The sequence below is a fragment of the Thalassophryne amazonica genome, chromosome 10 (genome assembly GCF_902500255.1).
Source record: "Thalassophryne amazonica chromosome 10, fThaAma1.1, whole genome shotgun sequence".
NCBI lineage: Eukaryota > Metazoa > Chordata > Actinopteri > Batrachoidiformes > Batrachoididae > Thalassophryne > Thalassophryne amazonica.
The window spans coordinates 59,168,734-59,190,517 of record NC_047112.1 but is presented as its reverse complement, the minus strand read 5'-3'; the positions used below and the strand labels follow the sequence as shown (position 1 = coordinate 59,190,517).

General features: G+C 41.4%; 1 protein-coding gene across 1 annotated transcript in view; it reads right to left on the bottom strand.

Annotated features, from left to right (window-relative positions):
- LOC117519532 (probable serine/threonine-protein kinase PLK) overlaps window positions 1-21,358 on the bottom strand; it is a 31,524-nt gene extending 10,166 nt beyond the window's left edge. Inside the window, exons 1-6 of the mRNA XM_034180836.1 lie at window positions 21,114-21,358; window positions 9,830-9,903; window positions 9,610-9,738; window positions 9,187-9,333; window positions 9,048-9,096; window positions 8,769-8,883 (exon numbers count right to left, since the gene is read on the bottom strand). Of these exons, the coding sequence (XP_034036727.1) occupies window positions 8,769-8,883; window positions 9,048-9,096; window positions 9,187-9,333; window positions 9,610-9,692 (394 nt within the window). The 5' untranslated portion in view covers window positions 9,693-9,738; window positions 9,830-9,903; window positions 21,114-21,358. The remainder of the gene's footprint in view (window positions 1-8,768; window positions 8,884-9,047; window positions 9,097-9,186; window positions 9,334-9,609; window positions 9,739-9,829; window positions 9,904-21,113) is intronic.
- Between the last annotated feature and the right edge of the window lie 426 nt (window positions 21,359-21,784).

Here is a 21,784-nt window from a genome sequence, read left to right as displayed (position 1 = left end):
AGGTGGGAGCGTAAGATATGTAGACGTTCAGGGCAGAGCCCTCATCATGTCCAGCAAGAATGAAGGATCTACGATGAAGTATGTGGGCGTGACAGCCGTTCGAAGTGAAATGGCGTGCTCCCAAAAGCTCGCCAAAGTTTGACGACCCCTAGCAGCCACGCCTTTTGACTTAATTAGAATCTTTTGATAACTTTTGATCACCATTGTGTTGTGATGATGTTGACCAAATTTGAAGACGATCGGATGAAATCCCTAGGACGAGTTCGTTCAAATGTAAGTAGTGGAAATGGCCAAAAATGGCAAAAATTTGCTCAAAATCAAAACTTAAAATCAAAATGGCTGACTTCCTTTCGATATTTGACCATGACAGTAAGAGACTTTTTTTGTGCGTCCTGGCATGGTAAATAGGTGTACCGAATTTCGTGAGGCTACGACGAAAAAAGCCCAAAGCGGAGGGGTTTTTGAAAATTTGTAGGGGGCGCTATTTTGCGCTTTCGCTGCGACCATGTGCGACGCCCCCAAAATATCGAATTTCGGATCCGTCCGGATGACTTCGGAAAGTTTGGTGAGTTTTTGAGCACGGGAACACTCCGAAATTTTGATTTCAAGAGTGAGAATAATAATAATAACTAGGACTGCAAGCAGTCATATACGGGCCCTCGTTCCACGCGACCGCCTACCCAGGGCAGTGTGTTCCCTTGTGACCAGATGCGGGCATGTGCGTACAGGGGCAACCACTCATCCCACAATTCAAATTTCAAGCAAATCACACAATGCATGAAGGAGTTATGACATGTTGATGGTTCATCCACTAGGGGGCGCTCAATGTACAAACAGAGGGGCCAGGTGTGTTGAGGGGCCAACCGTCATCATACATGTGAAGTTTCAAGTCAAGCAGGCAAAGCTTGAAGGAGTTATCATGACTTGATGTTCCATGGCGAAGGGTCAAAATGGCGGCACCGTAGAGGCCACACCCTTCAACATAGAGAAAAGCTTTCGATAACTTTTGGTTAGTATCATCTGTAGATGCTGTTAAAGAAATTTGAAGTGCATTGGACAAAATCCCTAGGAGGAGTTCGTTCAAATACAACTTGTGGAAATCATGGCAAAATGACAAGAAAATTCAAAATGGCCGACTTCCTGTTTGGAGTAGACCCATGGTGCAAGAGACTTTTTTGTACGTCTATGCAAGTCACACGTGTACCAATTTTCATCTCCCTACTCCCCTAGGGGGAGGGGGTTTTGAAAGTTTCATGGGGGCGCTCTTCAGGCATTTTGCCTCGCCCATGGGCGACGCCCCTATGAATTGTAAGAGGTTGTCGTGCTCGACCTGTGTATCAATTTTCATGATGATACGACAAAGCCGTCAAAAGGAAGAACGTAATGTCATGGCGAATGGGCAATATTCGGCACGCCGCCACACGGAAGCCGTTACTCGTAACTTCACGGCGTTCATCGCCTGTGTTCACCAACTTGTTCTGCATGTTTTAGAAGTGGAAGGAAGTTGATGGTGTTAAGTATGTGACTTCAGTACCTGTTTAAGTATAATGTTCCATGGCGAAGGGTCAAAATGGAGGCGCCATAGCGGCCACACCCTTCCACATAAAGAAAAGCTTTCGATAACTTTTGGTCAGTATCGTCTGTGGGTTGATGTGGAAGAAATGTGAAGTGCATTGGACAAAATCCCTCGGAGGAGTTCATTCAAATACAACATGTGGAAATCACGCCAAACTGAGAAGAAAATTCAAAATGGCCGACTTCCTGTTTGGAGTAGACCCATGGTGCAAGAGACTTTTTTGTACGTCTATACAAGTCACAGATGTGTACCAATTTTCATCTTCCTACTCCAAAAAAAAACCCTATGGGGAGGGGTTTTTGAAGTTTCAAGGGGGCGCTATTGAGGCATTTTGCCCCGCCCATGGGCGACGGCCCTATGAATTGTAAGAGGTTGTCATGCTCGACCTGTGTATCAATTTTCATGATGATGTGACAAAATTAAAGCCGTCAAAATGAAGAACGGAATTTCATGGCGAATGGGCAATATTCGGCACGCCGCCACACGGACGCCGTTACTCGTAACTTCACGGCATTCATCGCCTACGTTTACCAATTTGTTCTGCATGTTTTAGAAGTGGAATGAAGTTGATTGGGTTAAGTATGTGACATCAGGACCTCTTAAAGTAAAAATAGGACATTTCCCGCCACCACCGGGGGGCGCTATGGCGCAGGTGGGAACTTAAGATATGTAGACGTTCAGGGCGGAGCCCTCATCATGTCCAGCAAGTTTGAAGGATCTACGATGAAGTATGTGGGCGTGACAGCCGTTTTAAATGAAATGGCATGCTCCAAAAAGCTCGCCAAAGTTTGACGACCCCTAGCAGCCACGCCTTTTGACTTAATTAGAATCTTTTGATAACCTTTGATCACCATTGTGTTGTGATGATTTTGACCAAATTTGAAGACGATCGGATGAAATCCCTAGGACGCGTTCGTTCAAATGTAAGTAGTGGAAATGGCCAAAAATGGCAAAAATATGCTCAAAATCGAAACTTAAAATCAAAATGGCTGACTTCCTGTCGATATTTCACCATGACAGTAAGAGACTTTTTCGTGCATCCTGGCATGGTAAATATGTGTACCGAATTTTGTGAGGCTACGACGAAAAAAGCAAATGCGGAGGGGTTTTTGAAAATTCTACGGGGCGCTATTTTGCGATTTTTCTGCGACCATGTGCGACGCCCCCAAAATATCAAATTTCGGATCCGGCCGGACGACTTTGGAAAGTTTGGTGAGTTTTTGAGCATGGGAAGAGGCCGAAATTTCGATTTCAAGAGTGATAATAATAATAATAATAATAATAATAAACAGCGCAATTACAATAGGGTCCTCGTAGGACGTTGCCTACTCGGGCCCTAATAATAATAATAATAACTAGGACTGCAAGCAGTCATATACGGGCCCTCTTTCCGCGTGACCGCCTACCCAGGGCGGTGTGTTCCCTTGTGACCACATGTGGGCATGTGCATGCAGGGGCAACCACTCATCACACAGTTAAAATTTTAAACAAATCACAGTGCATCAAGGAGTTATGACATGTTGATTGTTCATCCACTAGGGGGCGCTCAGTGTACAAACAGAGGGGCTGGGTGTGTTCAGGGGCCAACCGTCATCATACATGTGAAGTTTCAAGTCAATCAGGCAAAGCATGAAGGAGTTATCATGACTTGATGTTCTATGGCGAAGGGTCAAAATGGCGGCACCATAGCGGCCACACCCTTCCACATAAAGAAAAGCTTTCGATAACTTTTGGTCAGTATCGTCTGTGGGTTGATGTGGAAGAAATGTGAAGTGCATTGGACAAAATCCCTCGGAGGAGTTCATTCAAATACAACATGTGGAAATCACGCCAAACTGAGAAGAAAATTCAAAATGGCCGACTTCCTGTTTGGAGTAGACCCATGGTGCAAGAGACTTTTTTGTATGTCTATACAAGTCACAGATGTGTACCAATTTTCATCTTCCTACTCCAAAAAAAAACCCTATGGGGAGGGGTTTTTGAAGTTTCAAGGGGGCGCTATTGAGGCATTTTGCCCCGCCCATGGGCGACGGCCCTATGAATTGTAAGAGGTTGTCATGCTCGACCTGTGTATCAATTTTCATGATGATGTGACAAAATTAAAGCCGTCAAAATGAAGAACGGAATTTCATGGCGAATGGGCAATATTCGGCACGCCGCCACACGGACGCCGTTACTCGTAACTTCACGGCATTCATCGCCTACGTTTACCAATTTGTTCTGCATGTTTTAGAAGTGGAATGAAGTTGATTGGGTTAAGTATGTGACATCAGGACCTCTTAAAGTAAAAATAGGACATTTCCCGCCACCACCGGGGGGCGCTATGGCGCAGGTGGGAACTTAAGATATGTAGACGTTCAGGGCGGAGCCCTCATCATGTCCAGCAAGTCTGAAGGATCTACGATGAAGTATGTGGGCGTGACAGCTGTTCGAAATGAAATGGCGTGCTCCAAAAAGCTTGCCAAAGTTTGACAACCCCTAGCAGCCACGCCTTTTGACTTAATTAGAATCTTTTGATAACTTTTGATCACCATTGTGTTGTGATGATTTTGACCAAATTTGAAGACGATCGGATGAAATCCCTAGCACGCGTTCGTTCAAATGTAAGTAGTGGAAATGGCCAAAAATGGTAAAAATATGCTCAAAATCGAAACTTAAAATCAAAATGGCTGACTTCCTGTCGATATTTAACCATGACAGTAAGAGACTTTTTCGTGCATCCTGGCATGGTAAATATGTGTACCGAATTTTGTGAGGCTACGACGAAAAAAGCCCAATGCGGAGGGGTTTTTGAAAATTCTACGGGGCGCTATTTCGCGATTTTTCTGTGACCATGTGCGACGCCCCCAAAATATCAAATTTCGGATCCGGCCGGACGACTTTGGAAAGTTTGGTGAGTTTTTGAGCATGGGAAGAGGCCGAAATTTCGATTTCAAGAGTGATAATAATAATAATAATAAAAATAATAATAATAATAAACAGCGCAATTACAATAGGGTCCTCGTAGGACGTTGCCTACTCGGGCCCTAATAATAATAATAATAACTAGGACTGCAAGCAGTCATATACGGGCCCTCTTTCCGCGTGACCGCCTACCCAGGGCGGTGTGTTCCCTTGTGACCACATGTGGGCATGTGCATGCAGGGGCAACCACTCATCACACAGTTAAAATTTTAAACAAATCACAGTGCATCAAGGAGTTATGACATGTTGATTGTTCATCCACTAGGGGGCGCTCAGTGTACAAACAGAGGGGCTGGGTGTGTTCAGGGGCCAACCGTCATCATACATGTGAAGTTTCAAGTCAATCAGGCAAAGCATGAAGGAGTTATCATGACTTGATGTTCTATGGCGAAGGGTCAAAATGGCGGCACCATAGCGGCCACACCCTTCAACATAGAGAAAAGCTTTCGATAGGTTTTGGTCAGTATCGTCTCTGGGTGATGTGGAAGAAATTTGAAGTGCATTGGACAAAATCCCTAGGAGGAGTTCGTGCAAATACAACATGTGGAAATCACGCCAAAATGAGAAGAAAATTCAAAATGGCCGACTTCCTGTTTGGAGTAGACCCATGGTGCAAGAGACTTTTTTGTACGTCTATGCAAGTCACACGTGTACCAATTTTCATCTCCCTACTCCAAAAAAAACCCTATGGGGAGGGGTTTTTGAAAGTTTCAAGGGGGCGCTAGTGAGGCATTTTTCCCCGCCCATGGGCGACGCCCCTATGAATTGTAAGAGGTTGTCATGCTCGACCTGTGTATCAATTTTCATGATGATGTGACAAAATTAAAGCCGTCAAAATGAAGAACGGAATTTCATGGCGAATGGGCAATATTCGGCACGCCGCCACACGGACGCCGTTACTCATAACTTCACGGCATTCATCGCCTACGTTCACCAATTTGTTCTGCATGTTTTAGAAGTGGAATGAAGTTGATTGGGTTAAGTATGTGACATCAGGACCTCTTAAAGTAAAAATAGGACATTTCCCGCCACCACCGGGGGGCGCTATGGCGCAGGTGGGAACGTAAGATATGTAGACGTTCAGGGCGGAGCCCTCATCATGTCCAGCAAGTTTGAAGGATCTACGATGAAGTATGTGGGCGTGACAGCCGTTTGAAATGAAATGGCATGCTCCAAAAAGCTCGCCAAAGTTTGACGACCCCTAGCAGCCACGCCTTTTGACTTAATTAGAATCTTTTGATAGCTTTTGATCACCATTGTGTTGTGATGATTTTGACCAAATTTGAAGACGATCGGATGAAATCCCTAGGACGAGTTCGTTCAAATGTAAGTAGTGGAAATGGCCAAAAATGGCAAAAATTTGCTCAAAATTGAAACTTAAAATCAAAATGGCCGACTTTCTGTCGCTATTTCACCATGACAGTAAGAGACTTTTTCGTGCGTCCTGGCATGGTAAATATGTGTACCGAATTTTGTGAGGCTACGACGAAAAAAGCCCAATGCGGAGGGGTTTTTGAAAATTTCTACGGGGCGCTATTTCACGATTTTTCTGTGACCATGTGCGACGCCCCCAAAATATCGAATTTCGGATCTGGCCGGACGACTTTGGAAAGTTTGGTGAGTTTTTGAGCATGGGAAGAGGCCGAAATTTCGATTTCAAGAGTGAGAATAATAATAATAATAAACAGCGCAATTACAATAGGGTCCTTGTAGGACGTTACCTACTCGGGCCCTAATAATAATAATAATAATAATAACTAGGACTGCAAGCAGTCATATACGGGCCCTCATTCCGCGTGACCGCCTACCCAGGGCGGTGTGTTCTCTTGTGACCACATGTGGGCATGTGCATGCAGGGGCAACCACTCATCACACAGTTAAAATTTTAAACAAATCACACAATGCATCAAGGAGTTATGACATGTTGATTGTTCATCCACTAGGGGGCGCTTAGTGTACAAACAGAGGGGCTGGGTGTGTTCAGGGGCCAACCGTCATCATACATGTGAAGTTTCAAGTCAATCAGGCAAAGCATGAAGGAGTTATCATGACTTGATGTTCTATGGCGAAGGGTCAAAATGGCGGCACCATAGCGGCCACACCCTTCAACATAGAGAAAAGCTTTTGATAACTTTTGGTCAGTATCGTCTCTGGGTGATGTGGAAGAAATTTGAAATGCATTGGACAAAATCCCTAGGAGGAGTTCGTTCAAATACAACATGTGGAAATCACGCCAAAATGAGAAGAAAATTCAAAATGGCCGACTTCCTGTTTGGAGTAGACCCATGGTGCAAGAGACTTTTTTGTACGTCTATGCAAGTCACACAAGTTTACCAATTTTCATCTCCCTACTCCAAAACAACCCCTATGGGGAGGGGGTTTTGAAAGTTTCAAGGGGGCGCTGTTGAGGCATTTTGCCCCGCCCATGGGCAACGCCCCTATGAATTGTAAGAGGTTGTCGTGCTCGAACTGTGTATCAATTTTCATGATGATGTGACAAAATTAAAGCCGTCAAAAGGAAGAACGTAATTTCATGACGAATGGGCAATATTCAGCACGCCGCCACACGGACGCCGTTACTTGTAACTTCATGGTGTTCATCGCTTACATTCACCAATTTGTTCTGCATGTTTTAGAAGTGGAATGAAGTTGATTGGGTTAAGTATGTGACATCAGGACCTCTTAAAGTAAAAATAGGACATTTCCCACCACCACCGGGGGGCACTATGGCGCAGGTGGGAACTTAAGATATGTAGACGTTCAGGGCAGAGCCCTCATCATATCCAGCAAGTTTGAAGGATCTACGATGAAGTATGTGGGCATGAAATGGCATGCTCCGAAAAGCTCGCCAAAGTTTGACGCCCCCTAGCAGCCACGCCTTTTGACTTAATTAGAATCTTTTGATAACTTTTGATCACCATTGTGTTGTGATGATTTTGACCAAATTTGATCGGATGAAGAGGCCGAAATTTTGATTTCAAAAGTGGCAATAATAATAATAATAATAATAATAATAATAATAAACAGCGCAGTTACAATAGGGTCCTTGTAGGACGTTGCCTACTCGGGCCCTAATAATAATAATAAACAGCGCAATTACAATAGGGTCCTCGTAGGACGTTGCCTACTCGGGCCATAACAATAATAAACAGCGCAATTACAATAGGGTCCTTGTAGGACGTTGCCTACTCGGGCCCAAATAATAATAATAATAATAATAAACAGCGCAGTTACAATAGGGTCCTTGTAGGACGTTGCCTACTTGGGCCCTAATAATAATAATAAACAGCGCAATTACAATAGGGTCCTCGTAGGACGTTGCCTACTCGGGCCGTAATAATAATAAACAGCGCAATTACAATAGGGTCCTTGTATGACGTTGCCTACTCGGGCCCTAATAATAATAATAATAAATAATAATAATAATAATAATAATAAACAGCGCAATTACAATAGGGTCCTCGTAGGACTTTTTCCTACTCTGCCCTAATAATAATAATAAACAGCGCAATTACAATAGGGTCCTCGTAGGACGTTGCCTACTCGGGCCCTAATAATTTTCTAATAATATTGGAATGAAACCTTCAATTATTGTTCATCAAAAACTGAAACGTCAAAGTGGCACTGAATGGACATTTACAAGAACAAGTCAAATTAATAACACTGTCCCCTAAAATGCTGAAGGACGGAGGTCTCTTTATGTTTGTATATTTGGAAATATGTCATCTTAGTCTCAGATGGCAACTGAAGTCGTGTGCAAAGGTTCGAGTGGGCTGCATAAGACTGTCCATTTTTAAAGCGGGTCCCGGGGTCCGACGTTTGAGAAAGTCTGGTCTAATATCAACATATCAATGAAATGGGATGGTGGAATAATGTCCAAGTCCATGCTGTTGGACACACAGACCTCTCAGGGACTCACACTCAGAAGTTAACATAAACATACAGATTTTCTCGTGTGATTCGTCTCACGTCCTTTTTGAGGACTGAATTAGGATATTGGACGAGTTACAGTTTGAAAGCTTAGAGGACCTCTGATTTTTGGGAACCCCTTTGGGGGCTCAAACCACAGGTTTGGAACCAGGGTACTAGAAATTTTAAACAACAGGTTGGACACTTCTTCTGTCTACAGTCGACAGTTTGACAGACACAGATGGTCTATCATGTTTGTGCACACGTGTCTCACTCCACAAAAGCCAACAGGTTTCTTCTGAAGAGCTGCACTGCTTACCCACTGCTGAGAGGGGAACTACGAAAGTGTTCCTTCTTTTTGGAGGTTCCTCCTGAAGGTCGATCTTTTTCAGCTCTCCCTCGTCTCTGATCTTCACATCTCGTGCATCTTCACGCTGCATAATTGAGGATGAAATGACCACAGATTAATGTTTATGTCCTTAGTCATATTTCTGGAAGTTTACACTGTATTTAAAATATGTATTTAATACACCTAGAAATGGGCGGGGCACCTTTATCGTGCTTCAGTAAATTGAACAAAGTGTGAAAGTGAACTCACCACGTCTTGTGCACGAGGCGCTGTTCCAACAGCAGGCGAGGCGGCTTCACTGCAGGGAGAAAATTTAACCCCAAGATTAATAAATCAACCATGTGAGAAATCAAATCAAATATATTTTTTTCTCTTTTTTGCCTCATACCCTCTGTTGCTTTTCTCCTTGCAGGTTGCTGGTTCTTCTGGGTTGTATGGGACGGGTTTAAATCCTCCCCTGCCCACAGCAACATAATGTTCGTGGCTCTTGAGGTCCTTTGGATCTTCAATGAGACGACCATCCAGAGTGTAAAGTCTGAGAATTCAAAGAAGCCCCTTCAGTTTCACTCACTACAGCACAGTCAGTTCCAATTCCTACTGCAGTTTGCAAGGACTGAAAACTATTGATTCAGATTCAGCTCCATTAATGAGCAACAGACCAATGTTGGTTTGTGTTTCCTGTTTGTGACATGCAATTTAATGCAATTCTGCCCCACAAAAGTATCAACAATTGGACAACAGGTTTAGACGTGTTGAGTCCATCAGCTGTGTTTGACTCACACGTGACCGAGGTGCAGATGTTCTACAGTACCTTCTCACTCCAGTACGAAGGTGCACTTTCTTCGCCACCATGGCGACCACGTCTTCTAACCTCTTCGTTGCATATTTGGGCATCTTGATGTGCACCGGAGGCACCAGGGCTTCTCCATTAGGATGCACACTACAGAATGACCAAACAAAGAATTACAACATTGATCAGACACAAATCACATTCATGATAAATAATTATCCACCTGAGACTCTGAACTTACTGTATTGACAAAAATTCAGCTTTTCTTTTCTTGGGGTTAGGCGTCTTAACTTTGCTGAGAACAGGCTTATTAGTCTGTCAATTAAACATAATAAGCATTATAAGAAAATTGTAAACATTCAGTGTCATCAAATAAATCAATGTACAAGAATTATTAAACCAGATCAAACCACAAATCTCCAAACCAGGAATTTTTTCAGAGCAGAAGACGGTAATCAGTGAGGACGGTAATAATGTGGTTGCAAATCACCCGGTGGAGCCACAAACTCCAGGAACACCACATTCTTTAAAGGTGCTACACTCCAAAAAAATGGATCTTTGGATGAACTCAATTCAGTTATGGACAGGATTTCCATCTAATATATATATTGAGCCCCAACTCCAGTAAAACATATCCATGCAAGATAATGTAATTTAATTTAGTTGGGACTACATATATTTATTAAGATGGAATCCAATCCAATGAGTCATTAGTTTGAGTGCATCACTCAAACTAATGACTCACTGAATGAACTCAATTCAATTACACGCAGGATTTCTAATAAACAAGGTTGGGCACGATGTTACATTTTGAAAAGGCTCCATAAATGACAAAGCTGCTCCCCAACAGGTCTTTATTTAGTCGTTCAGCAACCAAATGTTGATTTCAGGGTGAAGCTCACAATGAGGAATGTGGAATGTTTTTTAGTCTTGTCAAAGTCATTTGACAAGACTGTCTGCTAATATGTCTGTTGGTCTCTCTGTTTATATGTCTGTTGGTCTGTCAGTTTATGTCAGTTGGTTTGTCTGTTTATATGTCTGTTGGTTTGTTCATATGTCTGTTGGTGTGTCTGTTTATATGTATCTTAATATGTCTGCTGGTCTGTCAGTTTATATGTCTGTTGGTTTGTCTGTTTATATGTCTGATGGTTTGTTCATATGTCTGTTGGTGTGTCTGTTTATATGTCTCTTAATATGTCTGTTGGTCTTTCAGTTTATATGTCTGTGGGTTTGTCTGTTTATATGTCCGTGGGTGTGTCTGTTTATATGTCTGTTGGTTTGTCTGTTTATATGTCTGTTGGTTTGTTCATATGTCAGTTGGTGTGTCTGTTTATATGTCTGTTGGTTTGACTGTTTATATGTCTGTGGGTGTGTCTGTTTATATGTCTGTTGGTTTGTTCATGTGTCTGTTGGTGTGTCTGTCCATATGTCTGTTGGTCTGTCAGTTCAATATGTCTGTTTATATGTCTGTTTGTGTGTCTGTTTATATGTCTGTTGGTCTGTCTGTCCATATGTATGTTGGTTTTTCTGTTTGTATGTATGTTGGTTTTTCTGTTTATATGTCTGTTTGTGTGTCTGTTTATATGTCTGTTGGTCTGCCTGTCCATAGGTCTGTTGGTCTGTCAGTTCATATGTCTCTTTATATGTCTGTTGGTCTGTCAGTTTATATGTCTGTTGATTTATCTGTTTATTTGTCTGAGGGTGTGTCTGTTTATATGTCTGTTGGTTTATTAATATGTCTGTAGGTCTGTCTGTTTATAAGTATGTTAATATGTCTGAGGGTGTGTCTGTTTATATGTCTGTTGGTTTGTCTGTTTATATGTCTGTGGGTGTGTCTGTTTATATGTCTGTTGGTTTGTTCATATGTCTGTTGCTGTGTCTCTATATGTCTGTTTATATGTCTGTTGGTCTGTCTGTTTATATGTCTGTTGGTCTGTCAGTTTCTATGTCTGTTGGTTTGACTGTTTATATGTCTGTTGGTGTGTCTGTTTATATGTCTGTTGGTCTGTTTCTTCATATGTCTGTTGGTTTGTCTGTTTATATGTCTGTGGGTGTGTCTGTTTATTCAATTCAATTCAATTCAATTTTTTTTTATATAGCGCCAAATCACAACAAACAGTTGCCCCAAGGCGCTTTATATTGTAAGGCAAGGCCATACAACAATTATGTAAAACCCCAACGGTCAAAACGACCCCCTGTGAGCAAGCACTTGGCTACAGTGGGAAGGAAAAACTCCCTTTTAACAGGAAGAAACCTCCAGCAGAACCAGGCTCAGGGAGGGGCAGTCTTCTGCTGGGACTGGTTGGGGCTGAGGGAGAAAACCGGGAAAAAGACATGCTGTGGAGGGGAGCAGAGATCGATCACTAATGATTAAATGCAGAGTGGTGCATACAGAGCAAAAAGAGAAAGAAACAGTGCATCATGGGAACCCCCCAGCAGTCCACGTCTATAGCAGCATAACTAAGGGATGGTTCAGGGTCACCTGATCCAGCCCTAACTATAAGCTTTAGCAAAAAGGAAAGTTTCAAGCCTAATCTTAAAAGTAGAGAGGGTGTCTGTCTCCCTGATCTGAATTGGGAGCTGGTTCCACAGGAGAGGAGCCTGAAAGCTGAAGGCTCTGCCTCCCATTCTACTCTTACAAACCCTAGGAACTACAAGTAAGCCTGCAGTCTGAGAGCGAAGCGCTCTAATGGGGTGATATGGTACTACGAGGTCCCTAAGATAAGATGGGACCTGATTATTCAAAACCTTATAAGTAAGAAGAAGAATTTTAAATTCTATTCTAGAATTAACAGGAAGCCAATGAAGAGAGGCCAATATGGGTGAGATATGCTCTCTCCTGCTAGTCCCCGTCAGTACTCTAGCTGCAGCATTTTGAATTAACTGAAGGCTTTTTAGGGAACTTTTAGGACAACCTGATAATAATGAATTACAATAGTCCAGCCTAGAGGAAATAAATGCATGAATTAGTTTTTCAGCATCACTCTGAGACAAGACCTTTCTGATTTTAGAGATATTGCGTAAATGCAAAAAAGCAGTCCTACATATTTGTTTAATATGCGCTTTGAATGACATATCCTGATCAAAAATGACTCCAAGATTTCTCACAGTATTACTAGAGGTCAGGGTAATGCCATCCAGAGTAAGGATCTGGTTAGACACCATGTTTCTAAGATTTGTGGGGCCAAGTACAATAACTTCAGTTTTATCTGAGTTTAAAAGCAGGAAATTAGAGGTCATCCATGTCTTTATGTCTGTAAGACAATCCTGCAGTTTAGCTAATTGGTGTGTGTCCTCTGGCTTCATGGATAGATAAAGCTGGGTATCATCTGCGTAACAATGAAAATTTAAGCAATACCGTCTAATAATACTGCCTAAGGGAAGCATGTATAAAGTGAATAAAATTGGTCCTAGCACAGAACCTTGTGGAACTCCATAATTAACTTTAGTCTGTGAAGAAGATTCCCCATTTACATGAACAAACTGTAATCTATTAAACAAATATGATTCAAACCACCGCAGCGCAGTGCCTTTAATACCTATGGCATGCTCTAATCTCTGTAATAAAATTTTATGATCAACAGTATCAAAAGCAGCACTGAGGTCTAACAGAACAAGCACAGAGATGAGTCCACTGTCCGAGGCCATAAGAAGATCATTTGTAACCTTCACTAATGCTGTTTCTGTACTATGATGAATTCTAAAACCTGACTGAAACTCTTCAAATAGACCATTCCTCTGCAGATGATCAGTTAGCTGTTTTACAACTACCCTTTCAAGAATTTTTGAGAGAAAAGGAAGGTTGGAGATTGGCCTATAATTAGCTAAGATAGCTGGGTCAAGTGATGGCTTTTTAAGTAATGGTTTAATTACTGCCACCTTAAAAGCCTGTGGTACATAGCCAACTAACAAAGATAGATTGATCATATTTAAGATCGAAGCATTAAATAATGGTAGGGCTTCCTTGAGCAGCCTGGCAGGGATGGGGTCTAATAAACATGTTGATGGTTTGGATGAAGTAACTAATGAAGATAACTCAGACAGAACAATCGGAGAGAAAGAGTCTAACCAAATACCGGCATCACTGAGAGCAGCCAAAGATAACGATACGTCTTTGGGATGGTTATGAGTAATTTTTTCTCTAATAGTTAAAATTTTGTTAGCAAAGAAAGTCATGAAGTCATTACTAGTTAAAGTTAATGGAATACTCAGCTCAATAGAGCTCTGACTCTTTGTCAGCCTAGCTACAGTGCTGAAAAGAAACCTGGGGTTGTTCTTATTTTCTTCAATTAGTGATGAGTAGAAAGATGTCCTAGCTTTACGGAGGGCTTTTTTATAGAGCAACAGACTCTTTTTCCAGGCTAAGTGAAGATCTTCTAAATTAGTGAGACGCCATTTCCTCTCCAACTTACGGGTTATCTGCTTTAAGCTACGAGTTTGTGAGTTATACCACGGAGTCAGACACTTCTGATTTAAAGCTCTCTTTTTCAGAGGAGCTACAGCATCCAAAGTTGTCTTCAATGAGGATGTAAAACTATTGACAAGATACTCTATCTCCCTTACAGAGTTTAGGTAGCTACTCTGCACTGTGTTGGTATATGGCATTAGAGAACATAAAGAAGGAATCATATCCTTAAACCTAGTTACAGCGCTTTCTGAAAGACTTCTAGTGTAATGAAACTTATTCCCCACTGCTGGGTAGTCCATCAGAGTAAATGTAAATGTTATTAAGAAATGATCAGACAGAAGGGAGTTTTCAGGGAATACTGTTAAGTCTTCTATTTCCATACCATAAGTCAGAACAAGATCTAAGATATGATTAAAGTGGTGGGTGGACTCATTTACTTTTTGAGCAAAGCCAATAGAGTCAAATAATAGATTAAATGCAGTGTTGAGGCTGTCATTCTCAGCATCTGTGTGGATGTTAAAATCGCCCACTATAATTATCTTATCTGAGCTAAGCACTAAGTCAGACAAAAGGTCTGAAAATTCACAGAGAAACTCACAGTAACGACCAGGTGGACGATAGATAATAACAAATAAAACTGGTTTTTGGGACTTCCAATTTGGATGGACAAGACTAAGAGACAAGCTTTCAAATGAATTAAAGCTCTGTCTGGGTTTTTGATTAATTAATAAGCTGGAATGGAAGATTGCTGCTAATCCTCCGCCCCGGCCCGTGCTACGAGCATTCTGACAGTTAGTGTGACTCGGGGGTGTTGACTCATTTAAACTAACATATTCATCCTGCTGTAACCAGGTTTCTGTTAGGCAGAATAAATCAATATGTTGATCAATTATTATATCATTTACCAACAGGGACTTAGAAGAGAGAGACCTAATGTTTAATAGACCACATTTAACTGTTTTAGTCTGTGGTGCAGTTGAAGGTGCTATATTATTTTTTCTTTTTGAATTTTTATGCTTAAATAGATTTTTGCTGGTTATTGGTGGTCTGGGAGCAGGCACCGTCTCTACGGGGATGGGGCAATGAGGGGATGGCAGGGGGAGAGAAGCTGCAGAGAGGTGTGTAAGACCACAACTCTGCCTCCTGGTCCCAACCCTGGACAGTCACAGTTTGGAGGATCCAAGAAAATTGGCCAGATTTCTAGAAATGAGAGCTGCTCCATCCAAAGTGGGATGGATGCCATCTCTCCTAACAAGACCAGGTTTTCCCCAGAAGCTTTGCCAATTATCTATGAAGCCCACCTCATTTTTTGGACACCACTCAGACAGCCAGCAATTCAAGGAGAACATGCGGCTAAACATGTCACTCCCGGTCCGATTGGGGAGGGGCCCAGAGAAAACTACAGAGTCCGACATTGTTTTTGCAAAGTTACACACCGATTCAATGTTAATTTTAGTGACCTCCGATTGGCGTAACCGAGTGTCATTAATGCCGACGTGAATTACAATCTTACCAAATTTACGCTTAGCCTTAGCCAGCAATTTCAAATTTCCTTCAATGTCGCCTGCTCTGGCCCCCGGAAGACAATTGACTATGGTTGCTGGTGTCGCTAACTTCACATTTCTCAAAACAGAGTCGCCAATAACCAGAGTTTGATCCTCGGCGGGTGTATCGTCGAGTGGGGAAAAACGGTTAGAGATGTGAACGGGTTGACGGTGTACACGGGGCTTCTGTTTAGGGCTACGCCTCCTCCTCACAGTCACCCAATCAGCCTGCTTTCCCGACTGCTCGGGATCTGCCAGGGGGTAACTAATGGCGGCTAAGCTACCTTGGTCCGCACCGACTACAGGGGCCTGGCTAGCTGTAGAATTTTCCACGGTGCGGAGCCGAGTCTCCAATTCGCCCAGCCTGGCCTCCAAAGCTACGAATAAACTACACTTATTACAAGTACCGTTACTGCTAAAGGAGGCCGAGGAATAACTAAACATTTCACACCCAGAGCAGAAAAGTGCGGGAGAGACAGGAGAAGCCGCCATGCTAAATCGGCTAAGAGCTAGTAGCTACGCTAACCAAGCGGATTCCTAAAAACATGCAAAGTGAATAATGTGTAAATAATTTAGAGGTAATTCAACAGAAGGAGTGCTTTAGTTAAGGCACCAGACAGGCCATGAAGCAGCACAGGTAACGCACGGCAACAGTGCTAAAAAATAAAATAAAATAAAAATCCACCAGACAGGCTGTGGAGCAGCACAGGAAACGCACGGCAACAGTGCTAAAAAATAAAATAAAAATCCACCAGACAGGCCATGAAGCAGCACAGGTAACGCACGGCAAGAGTGCTAGAAAATAAAATAAAATAAAAATCCACCAGACAGGCTGTGGAGCAGCACAGGAAACGCACGGCAACAGTGCTAAAAAATAAAATAAAAATCCACTAGACAGGCCAAGAAGCAGCACAGGTAACGCACAGCAACAGTGCTAAAAAATAAAATAAAAATCCACCAGACAGGCCATGAAGCAGCACAGGTAACGCACGGCAAGAGTGCTAAAAAATAAAATAAAATAAAATCCACCAGACAGGCTGTGGAGCAGCACAGGTAACGCACGGCAACAGTGCTAAAACATAAAATAAAAATCCACCAGACAGGCCATGAAGCAGCACAGGTAACGCACGGCAAGAGTGCTAAAAAATAAAATAAAATAAAATCCACCAGACAGGCTGTGGAGCAGCACAGGTAACGCACAGCAACAGTGCTAAAAAATAAAATAAAAATCCACCAGACAGGCCATGGAGCAGCACAGGTAACGCACGACAACAGTGCTAAAAAATAAAATAAAAATCCACCAGACAGGCCATGGAACAGCACAGGTAACGCACGATAACGGTGCTAAAAAATAAAATAAAATAAAAAAAATCCACCAGACACGCTGTGGAGCAGCACAGGTGAAGTGAAAAAGCACAAGTGAAAAAGTCTTGAAAAAGACTGTTAGTTCTGAGTCCAAAGCAGCAGGTAGCAGTCTCTGTGTAAACAGTTCGGCGTTCGGTCACGCAATGACTCAGCACTCAGCTCAGCAACTGAATGTTGATGTGTTATTCGTTTCCTGCTGAGGCTTCAGACTTTATATGTCTGTTGGTTTGTTTATATGTCTGTGGGTGTGTCTGTTTATATGTCTGTTGGTTTATTAATATGTCTGTAGGTCTGTCTGTTTATAAGAATGTTAATATGTCTGTTGGTCTGTCAGTTTATATGTCTGTTGGTTTGTCTGTTTATATGTCTGTGCGTGTGTCTGTTTATATGTCTGTTGGTTTGTTCATATGTCTGTTGCTGTGTCTCTTTATATGTCTGTTTATATGTCTGTTGGTCTGTCAGTTTATATGTCTGTTGGTTTGACTGTTTATATGTCTGTTGGTGTGTCTGTTTATATGTCTGTTGGTCTGTTTCTTCATATGTCTGTTGGTCTGTCAGTTTATATGTCTGTTGGTTTGTCTGTTTATATGTCTGTGGGTGTGTCTGTTTATATGTCTGTTGGTTTGTTTATATGTCTGTGGGTGTGTCTGTTTATATGTCTGTTGGTTTATTAATATGTCTGTAGGTCTGTCTGTTTATAAGTATGTTAATATGTCTGTTGGTCTGTCAGTTTATATGTCTGTTGGTTTGTCTGTTTATATGTCTGTGGGTGTGTCTGTTTATATGTCTGTTGGTTTGTTCATATGTCTGTTGCTGTGTCTCTTTATATGTCTGTTGGTCTGTCAGTTTATATGTCTGTTGGTTTGACTGTTTATATGTCTGTTGGTGTGTCTGTTTATATGTCTGTTGGTCTGTCAGTTTATATGTCTGTTGGTTTGTCTGTTTATATGTCTGTGGGTGTGTCTGTTTATATGTCTGTTGGTTTGTTCATATGTCTGTTGCTGTGTCTCTTTATATGTCTGTTGGTTTGTCTGTTTATGTGTCTGTTGGTTTGTTCATATGACTGTTGTTCTGTCTGTGCATATGTCTGTTGGTGTGTCTGTTTATATGTCTGTTAATATGTATGTTGGTCTGTCTGTTTATATGTCTGTTGGTCTGTCTGTTTATATGTCTGTGGCTGTGTCTGTTTATATTTCTGTTGGTCTGTCAGTTTGTTTGTCTGTTTATATGTCTGTGGGTGTGTCTGTTTATATGTCTGTTGGTTTGTTCATATGTCTGTTGGTGTGTCTGTTTATATGTCTCTTAATATGTCTGTTGGTCTGTCAGTTTATATGTCTGTGGGTGTGTCTGTTTATACGTCTGTTGGTTTGTTCATATGTCTGTTGGTGTGTCTGTTTATGTCTGTGGGTGTGTGTGTTTATATGTCTGTTGGTTTGTTAATATGCCTGTTGGTCTGTCAGTTTATATGTCTGTTGGTTTGTCTGTTTATATGTCTGTGGGTGTGTCTGTTAATATGTCTGTTGTTTGTTCATGTGTCTGTTGGTGTGTGTGTCCATATGTCTGTTGGTCTGTCTGTCCATATGTTGGTTTGTCTGTGAGTTCATACGTCTGTTGGTTTGTCTGTTTATATGTCTGTTGGTGTGTCTGTTTATATGTCTGTTTGTCTGCCTGTCCATATGTCTGTTGGTCTGTCTGTCTATATGTCTGTTGGTTTGTCTGTTTATATGTCTGTTGGTGTGTCTGTTTATATGTCTGTTGGTCTGCCTGTCCATATGTCTGTTGGTCTGTCTGTTTATATGTCTGTTGGTTTGTCTGTTTATATGTCTGTGGGTGTGTCTGTTTATATGTCTGTTGGTTTGTTCATGTGTCTGTTGGTGTGTCTGTCCATATGTCTGTTGGTCTGTGAGTTCATATGTCTGTTTATATGTCTGTTGGTCTGTCTGGTTATATGTCTGTTGGTCTGTCAGTTCATATGTCTGTTTGTGTGTCTGTTTATATGTCTGTTGGTCTGTCTGTCCATATGTATGTTGGTTTTTCTGTTTATATGTCTGTTTATATGTCTGTTGATCTGCCTGTCCATAGGTCTGTTGGTCTGTCAGTTCATATGTCTGTTTATATGTCTGTTGGTCTGTCTGTCCATATGTCTGTTTATATGTCTGTTGGTTTGTTCATATGTCTGTGGGTGTGTCTGTTTATATGTCTCTTAACATGTTTGTTGGTCTGTCAGTTTATATGTCTGTTGGTGTGTCTGTTTATATGTCTTTTGGTCTGTCAGTTTATATGTCTGTTGTTTTGTCTGTTTATATGTCTGTGGGTGTGTCTGTTTATATGTCTATTGGTTTGTTAATATGTCTGTTGGTCTGTCTGTTTATATGTCTGGTTATATGTCTTTTGGTCTGTCTGGTTATATGTCTGTTGGTCTGTCTGGTTATATATGTGAGAAATCAAATCAAATATATTTTTTTCTCTTTTTTGCCTCATACCCTCCGTTGCTTTTCTCCTTGCAGGTTGCTGGTTCTTCTGGGTTGTATGGGACGGGTTTAAATCCTCCCCTGCCCACAGCAACATAATGTTCGTGGCTCTTGAGGTCCTTTGGATCTTCAATGGGACGACCATCCAGAGTGTAAAGTCTGAGAATTCAAAGAAGCCCCTTCAGTTTCACTCACTACAGCACAGTCAGTTCCAATTCCTACTGCAGTTTGCAAGGACTGAAAACTATTGATTCAGATTCAGCTCCATTAATGAGCAGCAGACCAATGTTGGTTTGTGTTTCCTGTTTGTGACATGCAATTTAATGCAATTCTGCCCCACAATAGTATCAACAATTGGACAACAGGTTTAGACGTGTTGAGTCCATCAGCTGTGTTTGACTCACACGTGACCGAGGTGCAGATGTTCTACAGTACCTTCTCGCTCCAGTACGAAGGTGCAATTTCTTCTCCACCATGGCGACCACGTCTTCTAACCTCTTCGTTGCATATTTGGGCATCTTGATGTGCAGCGGAGGCACCAGGGCTTCTCCATTAGGATGCACACTACAGAATGACCAAACAAAGAATTACAACATTGATCAGACACAAATCACATTCATGATAAATAATTATCCACCTAAGACTCTGAACTTACTGTATTGACAAAAATTCAGCTTTTCTTTTCTTGGGGTTAGGCGTCTTAACTGTGCTGAGAACAGGCTTATTAGTCTGTCAATTAAAACATAATAAGCATTATTATAAAATTGTAAACATTCAGTGTCATCAAATAAATCAATTTACAAGAATTATTAAACCAGATCAAACCACAAATCTCCAAACCAGGATTTTTTACAGAGCAGAAGACGGTAATCAGTGAGGACGGTAATAATGTGGTTGTCAAATCACCCGGTGGAGCCACAAACTCCAGGAACACCACATTCTTTAAAGGTGCTACACTCCAAAAAATGGATCTTTGGATGAACTCAATTCAGTTATGGACAGGATTTCCATCTAATATATATATTGAGCCCCAACTCCAGTAAAACATATCCATGCAAGATAATGTAATTTAATTTAGTTGGGACTACATATATTTATTAAGATGGAATCCAATCCAATGAGTCATTAGTTTGAGTGCATCACTCAAACTAATGACTCACTGGATGAACTCAATTCAATTACACGCAGGATTTCTAATAAACAAGGTTGGGTAGGATTACTTTGAAATGTAATCCAAAAGTAATCAGATTGCAAGTAATCCAAATGTATGTACACACATACATGTAATCCACATGTATTCTTTCAAAGTAATCCTACCCAACCTTGCTAATAAATATGTCATCCCAACTAAATTAAATTAAATGGACTTGGAAGCACTTTATTTGAGTTGGGGCTACATATATTTATTAGATGGAAATCCTGATCATAATTGAACTGACTTCATCATGCATCAGTTTTTTGAGTGATAAGGACCTTATACCACAGTGGAACAACATGGAAATAACAGAGATAGAGGACGATAGATGCAAACACAACATGGAGTCCAGAGGAGAGACTCACACGGGGATCAAACCCTGACGAGAGAATGCGGACAGACTTGGTCGGATGGAGATCAGATCGAATCGCGTGTTGCTTTCATAGAACACTAGCATAATTTTGTCACCTGTTTTCGAGAACATGTGTGCTGATATCATTGAATGTGTTGAGTTTGGTTGATGTCATACAAAGTTTTCTCACCTCTGCTTTCTTGAACTTTTCTGTCTTCTTGCAGTAGCTGAAATATAAAAAACAACAGGATTAAGACAACAGGTTTACAGTGACAAAAAAAAAGATGATTCAGTTTGTTGTAAAACTGTCTGAAGGGGGCACGATGTTACATTTTGAACAGGCTCCATAAATGACAAAGCTGCTCCCCAACAGGTCTTTATTTAGTCGTCCAGCAACCAAATGTTGATTTCAGGGTGAAGCTCACAATGAGGAATGTGGAATGTTTTTTAGTCTTGTCAAAGTCATTTGACAAGACTGTCTGCTAATATGTCTGTTGGTCTGACTGTTTGTCTGTCAGTTTATATGTCAGTTGGTTTGTCTGTTTATATGTCTGTGGGTGTGCCTGTTTATATGTCTGTTGGTTTGTTCATATGTCTGTTGGTGTGTCTGTTTATATGTCTCTTAATATGTCTGCTGGTCTGTCAGTTTATATGTCTGTTGGTGTGTCTGTTTATATGTCTGCTGGTCTGTCAGTTTATATGTCAGTTGGTTTGTCTGTTTATATGTCTGTGGGTGTGCCTGTTTATATGTCTGTTGGTTTGTTCATATGTCTGTTGGTGTGTCTGTTTATATGTCTCTTAATATGTCTGCTGGTCTGTCAGTTTATATGTGTGCTGGTTTGTTTGTTTATATGTCAGTGG